This window comes from Bombyx mori, chromosome 26 (assembly GCF_030269925.1).
Source record: "Bombyx mori chromosome 26, ASM3026992v2".
NCBI classification, from domain to species: Eukaryota; Metazoa; Arthropoda; class Insecta; order Lepidoptera; family Bombycidae; genus Bombyx; species Bombyx mori.
Genome location: NC_085132.1, coordinates 155,906 through 164,392, shown reverse-complemented (window position 1 = coordinate 164,392; position 8,487 = coordinate 155,906). Strand labels below are relative to the sequence as shown.

General features: G+C 42.0%; 1 protein-coding gene across 4 annotated transcripts in view; it reads right to left on the bottom strand.

Annotated features, from left to right (window-relative positions):
- LOC101743955 (protein Skeletor, isoforms B/C) overlaps positions 1 to 7,192 on the bottom strand; it is a 61,072-nt gene extending 53,880 nt beyond the window's left edge. For all 4 annotated transcript variants that reach the window (XM_012696208.4, XM_012696209.4, XM_038020587.2 and 1 more), the window contains exon 1: positions 6,973 to 7,192. In XM_012696208.4, coding sequence (XP_012551662.2) covers positions 6,973 to 7,177 — 205 coding nt within the window. In that variant the 5' untranslated portion in view covers positions 7,178 to 7,192. The remainder of the gene's footprint in view (positions 1 to 6,972) is intronic.
- Between the last annotated feature and the right edge of the window lie 1,295 nt (positions 7,193 to 8,487).

Genomic DNA, 8,487 nt, shown 5'->3' with positions numbered 1-8,487 from the left:
GAGTGTGCGGGGTGGGCACACAAGTACGAGCTGCTGTAGCTTATGTTCTTGTACAGACCAGCGCGCAACAGTTCAAAGTTTCTCTCATTGAACGTTTTCTTGGAGTATTAAAAGTGAAACCGCAAAACTTTCACAACTAATAGTTGTTCACTGTTTTCTTATTGGAGCAGTGGCAGGCAGTAAGTGCTGAGTCGCCGCGTCGCCGCCGGCCGAGCGACCCCGCGCGTCACTCAACGCTACGGGCTTATAATGAATACATACTTGTATAAGTAGTCATTTTCAAAATTTAATCATTAATACATTATGTTATAAAGTAGCGGCTAATGGGAGAGCACCGATCCCTCGTAACACTGCAGATTCTGAGTCAGACGTGCACTAAGACAGACGGTGTGTGATCTGTATCAATCTGTTACAAAAAGCTTGTATTAAACACTGCTTATAAGCCGTTTTAAAGCACGACTTTAAAACAGCTTATCCTCGGCTGGTACTTGACCGTGCACTGCAAACCGAGGCAGCTCTATCTTCGCAACAAGGTGACTCTTTACACAACTCCCATACGCCTTATCTTTGCTCCATAGATTTTTTAAGAGACTCGGTGTCGCCGTTGTCTTGAGTAGGCCATGTTTTTTTTTTTTTTTTTATTGCTTAGATGAGTGGACGAGTTCACAGACCACCTGGTGTTAAGTGGTTACTGGGGCCCATAGACATCTACAACGTAAATGCGCCACCCACCTTGAGATATAAGTTGTAAGGTCTCAATTATAGTTACAACGGCTGCCCCACCCTTCAAACCGAAACGCATTACTGCTTCACGGCAGAAATAGGCAGGGTGGTGGTACCTACCCGCGCGAACTCACAAGAGGTCCTACCACCAGTAAAATGTCCTGTAAAACTGATCATTGACAATTTGAAATCTAAAGGGTTGAGGTCTGAGCTAGATGAGGTCCAGTCTTCAGCTCTTATAAAGTCCGAAACGTTGGTTTCAAGCCAGGCTTGAGTAGTTCGTGTCTTATGACCAGGTGCAGAGTCCTGCTAGAAAGTCCACGGTATTTTTTTAAAAAGTGTATTGCTGAGAGGTTTCATAACATGATCCAAGAATACAATTTGGTTGAAGTTTTCACTCCTGTTTCAAGTCCTTTTTCAAAAAATGTAGTTTTGTGACTCCTTGATAAGACACGCTCCTACCAAATTATCACTGACGCAGGATGATGACCACGTTGTACCTTTCCGACCACTTGAAAAGCTTCTTTAGAACTGTGAGCGTACACTTTATCATTTTGCTTATTGTAATGTTCTTCAATCGTGAAAAATTTTTCATCGGTAAAAAGAATATTTCTGTGCCTTCCACCTTCATATCGCTACAAGGCGTTTTGATCGATCCATTCTCTTTAATTGTAAAGATTGATTTAGGGCAAATCCTGTATATTGAGGATAAGCACCGAGCTTCAGGTCTTGTTTTAGCTTTAACAGCTTTTGTAGTTCTAACAGCACGCGGCCGCCCCGATCTTGTCTGGTCTTCGACAGACGAAGTGTTGTTGTATCTGTTGATAGTACTATATACGAACTGCGGCGAAAGCGGCTGATACCGAGCTTTTGAAGTGTCTAGAATATGACCGACGGCTCCGTACCCACTTTGTGCAAGGCGATCACTGCAATCCTATTTTCTTTAACACGCCATTCTATATGTAATTTGATAATGAACACGAAAAAATATGTGAAATGGCGCTAAATCGAAAAAGTATTAAAAATAATAAAATATACGAGTTCCAAATTCAAAATAATTAAAAAGTTGAAAAAAAAAGAAAAGTTTTTATGTAACAGTATTTATGGCCAGACTAGTTATATATGCCGGAATGTATCAACATTCATAATATAATTTTTTGGCACGAACCGAACTCATCAAATGTCATGAAATGCTAATCCGACAGCTGTCCGCGGCACGAGAGGAAGCGTTTTGTTCCATATTGAGTGGAGTAGTGTGTACCGCACCACATACGCGTGAAACTGTACGAGGGTATGCCCGAGAGATAAGGGCTATGCAAATTGAGACCTGGTTGTGACGCTGAATTTTACTGGTTTTTTAATAATAATTTTTATAGTTCGATGCCTATCAACTTCGTTACTGAAAACAAACTTTCTACGCTTGTATAAAAGTATGAAATAATGATTTTCGGATACTCGACTGTCTGAAGCAGACGCCATTCCAAAGATGTAAAAGTACATAATTTAATCAACCAATAATTGCTTCAACTATCAGTTAAAAGTCAATAGATTGTTATTGTAACACCAAGACGAAGAGAAGGTTGATGACAATGAATCTGCGAGCTGGAGCGACGTCTGCGCGCGCTCAGGGCGACCTCGCCTCCCAGCGCTGACGACGTACTAGGGGCAATCGACAGCCGCCCGCACTCACCGTACTGTGTATGTAGTTTAAATCATCAACTTGATTCGAGAAATAGTCTACTCGCGTTAAATACAACTTAAGTAGGAAGAATGCCTGTGAAATCGAGTCCCATCTCATACCCTACACCTATGCCCCTGTTTGGTGTGCAACAAGCATCATTTATTGATATTATCGTATGCGGCTTCCATCCCCGTACGTACAGTTTAGAGCAGTTTTTTTTATTATTTTTTTATTGCTTAAATGGGTGGACGAGCTCACAGCCCACCTGGTGTTAAGTGGTTACTGGAGCCCATAGACATCTACAACGTAAATGCACCACCCATCTTGAGATATAAGTTCTAAGGTCTCAAGTATAGTTACAAGTATAGTTTTCCATACTACCTGGAGCCACTGCGGTCATCCACAGTGCGCTTCCAGAGATCTTTTTTGCCACGTACCATCCGGCTATGGAATGAGCTCCCCTCCACGGTGTTTCCCGAGCGCTATGACATGTCCTTCTTCAGACGAGGCTTATGGAGAGTATTAAGCGGTAGGCAGCGGCTTGGCTCTGCCCCTGGCATTGCTGAAGTCCATGAGCGACGGTAACCACTCACCATCAGGTGGGCCGTATGCTCGTCTGCCTACAAGGGCAATAAAAAAAATAAAAAAAAACAACGGCTGCCCTACCCTTCAAGCCGAAACGCATTACTGCTTCACAGCAGAAATAGGCAGTTCCTAGTACACATTAGATATCGTGCTCCTAATCGTAAGAATTTCATTAGTATCGATCGTTTGTAAAATAAATGAAGACGATCTTGGAACTAAAGATAAACAACCAAACAAACAATCAGACAAATAATTTGATAATCTTCGATATTTGGACAAAAAAGTCCAGTCACTATTTCACAATTACATTTGTAAATATGTCGAATGCACAGTCTCTTCTGTTACATAAGAACAGTAGATAGATTATATCCAACCGAACCACAAGTGATGGTCCACTGTAATGGCTTGACCTTTGAGTCGAGTGGAACGGGCAAGTCAAGGCTGGTCTCCCAGTCGCCCGCGGCCGCAGCTCGCAGAGAGAGATGACCGGCGCGGTGCGCACGTTTCGTAAACTGTGCAAATCAAATTATTTGACTTAAGATATCGTTCCCAATTACTGTACTGCGAATTATTCATGACGCCTTTTGTCAGCTAGGAGAATAGTCAAGTTAAATCGTGTGACTATTCCACCGCTGCCCGTGCCGTCAGCACATGGGAACCCAAGTGAATATGACGCACGTACACAGCACACGAGTATGTATGTACATATGTACGTTCCAGCCGTGAGCCCGTAACAAAACATTTACGAAACACACATGAAAGTTGGAATGAGATCAAATCTCTCGGATGGGTACATTACGAGTATAATCTCGCTAATCTGACACACAAATTGAACAAGCACAAAGAGTGGCGTGACTGCGGCGACAACCAGGCCGTGAGCTAACGTTACATACTCGCGCTCGTCTGTGCAATGCTCACCGCGTTCGACCCACATTGGATTCTTCAAGTCAAAAAAATGCTTCTCTCACTTTATATATGAACGGGCTCAAGGCGCACCTAGTCGTGAGTGGACGCCGGGGCGCAGACGTCACTCGCACAACCTGGATGCTGGATTCTACTACGAGTACATATAGGTGACTCTCGATATCAGCCGTGTTAAATTTAGAATTAATGAAACACTGCCAATTCCCGGGGGGAAAAAGCTACTTATCCGATAAACCACCAATTGATATGTATTTTTGTAACTGATCTGTCACGTTTGCCTTATTTAATACCAAATACATACATACAGCTTTCTCCATTTATGATAGATTGAACAAGTTGCCGTCTTATAGTACTAGTTATTTCAAACGTAATTTATGTTTCGTTATATGGCTATACATTCTAAATTCTCTTTTTCTTTAATTATTAGTCTATTGTTTTCACTACATTTGTATCTTCTTCATCAATATGGACACGATAAAAATGCGATTAAGCACGTGCTACAAGTTCGGTCGCGGTAGCAATACCTCACTAACGGCTCCCAACTTTTGGGAAGGCATAAAAAGTCATAACCCGAAAGGCAAGACAAAATTCCTTTTGAAGAGTTTGTTGGCTCCCGTTCGCCACAATTAGCTTAACTTGGATTTAAAAAGCATGCCTGCACTGGCAGAGATGCTTCGACACCATGGGTGCATACTTTGATTGATAGAATTAAAGATATTTATAAAAATATCGATGTCGAAATGTCGAGTCGATAAATCGATTAACTAAAAATCCACATGCGCATTTGATGTTTATACTACATTAGTTTCCATGAAGGAAATCAATTTATAAAAATGTTAGTTTGTCTTCTATAGGAAACAATAACATGATTAATGTTGAAGCGAAGATCGAAATTCTTCTTTAATGTCATGAGAACGACGCAGTCGATGTGCAGCTTCTTTAATTTGTTTAAGTTGATTGTGTCATCGCATGTGGCTCCGGACGCTTTGCTGTGCTTACCAACTATTGGCAAATTTACAACTTACTGATTTATAAGGGAGAGGATAAATTATTGCAATAAAATGATGTCTAAGTTTGTAATGTTCATTACAAACAACCGATTCTACTTGTCTTTAGTGTTTAAACAATCTTTGAGTATTGTATTTCAGTTTAGCTTTATTAAATATATTGAATGTAAAATTGAATATACTTGAAATACAGTTATTCAATTGTAGGCCACCACAATTAAACTTGGACATTACGTTAAAGGGTTTTGATGATGAATGTATTATATATTATGTAAATGTACTTAAGGGTATAAACTGTTACTTTAACAATAATAACAATAGGTAAGTAGTAAGGTAGGTATTAACCAAAAATACAGTTAACTGCGACAAGTCGTCTAAGGCCGCCACCCTCACCGCGGCTACTCAACGCAAACAAACACAATGGTTGTTTGTTACTTGTACCACAGTCGAGGACCGCGGCGCCTACATTCCGCGCCCGCGCCGGCGCCAGCACCTTGCTCCTAGCGTATCTCGTCGTGCTTGTTGTCCGTGAACCACAGGACCGAACCAGTCCGCCGACACATACACCGCGAGCATCGCGTGTCGGGGTTCGATCCTGCGGGAATTATTCACTTTTGTTCATAATGTTATACTTAGTACGAGCGTGTATCCAATATGCCGACGAACGTCTTTCGCAATGGAAAAGCAAGATGAACAATGAATTATTCTTCATTATAGACACATATTTTGTTAGAAAACCAACATAAATGTGCAGATGTACCTACAGCTACATTGAACGGTAAGGCGCTATTGAGAATAGTTTCCCCTAAAATGTTGGCATCTGACTTGCGAACGAATTCTCAAATTAATCAGAGTACTGATATGTAGCGGACGGGCCGTGACATCGATGCGCGTAGGCTTTAATACACTCTTCACGAGAACCTTCTGCCGCTGAACTAATTGAGAATAATCATTTTAAGAATCAGCATCAACAGTCGATCATATCAACTTTATTTTGGTTAATTCGTGATATTTCGAAAACTCATCCAGTCGGTTCGCGGTCAAAAACTAGATCACGTTTTACGAACAAAAAAAAATAAGATAATACGAAGCCATGGTCAGGCGGTCAACACAACATTTACGAAACAGTCGAGGGCCAGTTCTCTCCGCGCAGCGCACACACCACCCTCGCTTCATTAGACTTACATACTGCAAATCAAATGCAACGTCAGATAATCCGTACTGCCCGTCCGAGGACCTCGACTAAAGTCACGTTACTTGGTTACTTTTCATTGATCAGATCATGATCGAGAGGTTGCCGTCAGCATGGAGAACCGACATCAAGCTGACCGTTGGTTCTAAAATATGATTTCAATATAATCTGTTTTGGATAACTTGCCATCGTGTTGCACTAAAGCAAATTAACATGCTCCTATGCTCGGGGAGTGTTCCTCCACACACGCTCGTAGAGTTTGCTTCTGCAGGCGGCACCATCCCTGGTGGAGCGGGCACACACGCACTTTACAGTAACCAACTGTAGAGTCGGACTAAACAATCATGGATTACAACGACGTTCTTTGAAACAAGCGACCGACCAGCTGTAGAGTAGCTAGAGACCGCATAGAGACGCATGACCGACTCTATTGTGTTTTTTATTGATGAAAGTTTCTAATTGGTTCACGTCGTCCATTATTACGAATGCTTTTTTAAAGCTATTTTACTGGTTCAATAAAACACTATTAATATATTTTTATAATTATTACTAAGCTGTTGCTTGTGTGTTTGTATACAATATTATTGAATGTATTTAAATCGAACCGAAATTAGAGCTGTATTATTATTATGTAACTGTACGCAAATAAAACTTGTGCATGTTTTGAAAAAAAAAAAAAAAAAAGAACAAATTAATATTATGAACCAACATGAAGATGGTGAGAAGTGAGCAGTCGGTAAGACTCCTAAAATCCATGGACACGTTTCATATTAAAGGACATCAAATAAAACCCACATGAAGCTCGATGACAGTAGCGATGCCAGCAGGCTGTGTACAATGTGCGACACTTGCGAACTCACCGAGCGCCAGCAGCAGCGCGATGCTCCTCGACCCCATCCCGGGACACTCAGTAGACAGTGTAGTCGGTGTAGTGGGTGTAGGCGGTGTAGTCGGCTGACAGCAGAGAGCGGCGTGTGCTGTGGCCGTGCGCTCGCGACCGACTGCAGGCGCGCGCGCCTCCGCCGAGCTTTTGCTGTCACACGTCGTTATGCAACAGTTGCACATCTCCGCCGGACCAGCGTGGGCTCCTCGCGCCTCTCCACGACCTGGACCGTCAGCATCGCTCGCATTCACTAATACAATCGAATATCAATCAGATATTTGTAACTTACGAACAGACCATGCTGTTAAGCCCTTTCGCCACAGAAATTATTTTCAGTATTTATTTTTTTACTGACCAGGTAATATTTACAAAATCTCTGGTGGTGGGACCTCTTGTGAGCCGCACGGGTAGGTACCACCGCTCTGCCTATTTCTGCCGCGAAGCAGTAATGTATTTCGGTTTGAAGGGTGGGGCAGCCGTTGTAACTATACTGAAACCTTAGAACTGAAATCTCAAGGTGGGTGGCGCATTTAATGTTTAATTAAATGTTTATGGGATCCAGTAACCACTTAACACTAGGTGGGCTGTGAGGTCGTCCACCCATCTAAGCAATAAAAAAAATAAAAAAACATTCTCAATATTTTTCAAGGCGTAACCAAAATACTATCTCGATGGTTTATGAAATAATAATAATTAAGAAAATTCTTCATCAAAGATTCGAAAGTATCTATTTCCGGCATCCATAGTTGCTTGGATCGCAGCCTGCACGACGGTGAACTAGTCTACATCGAGTTAAGCGAGCTGTACACTACTGTACAATTAAAAATATTTTTACGGTTTAATCTAACTGTGATATGAGTGCGTCTGAGTAGCATTCGACGCGGCAACTAGACCGACTGAACCGTAAAGGTACTAGTTATTAAGGAAAACTACTCGTAAGTGAAAGAGCCGGTCACTGCGAAGGGTCGCTCTATACTCGGAGCAGACTAATTTATCTGGCCCTTCTATTCATTGTTTGCCAAATGAGGGAGCTTGAGTAAGCGCGCAATGTTATAATGGAACGATGCCACGACGTGAGCCTGGTGGCGCCATGACAGTATCCGACCACGTAGACGATGACGTCGCAAAGCAGCGACCGCCATCGTCGGGCCGTGAGACTGCTCGGGAGACTCCTGGAATATATAATACATTTTTATTAATGTTGATATTACGCTCGGTCGGCTGCACAGCCTGGTGCTCCTACTGCAAGAGGTATGGCCATAGATCACTTAAAAAAAAAAAATGTGAATTACAAGTCCTTTGAAGTCGTTGTGGCCTAAAGGATAAGTCGTCCAGTGCATTCATGTTGAGCGATGTACCGATGTTCGAATACCAGGCGGATACCAAGTTTTCTAACGAAATACGTACTCAACAAACGTTCATGATTGACTTCCATGACGAAGGAATAGCATCGTGTAATAAAAATGAAACCCACAAAATTATAATTTGGGTA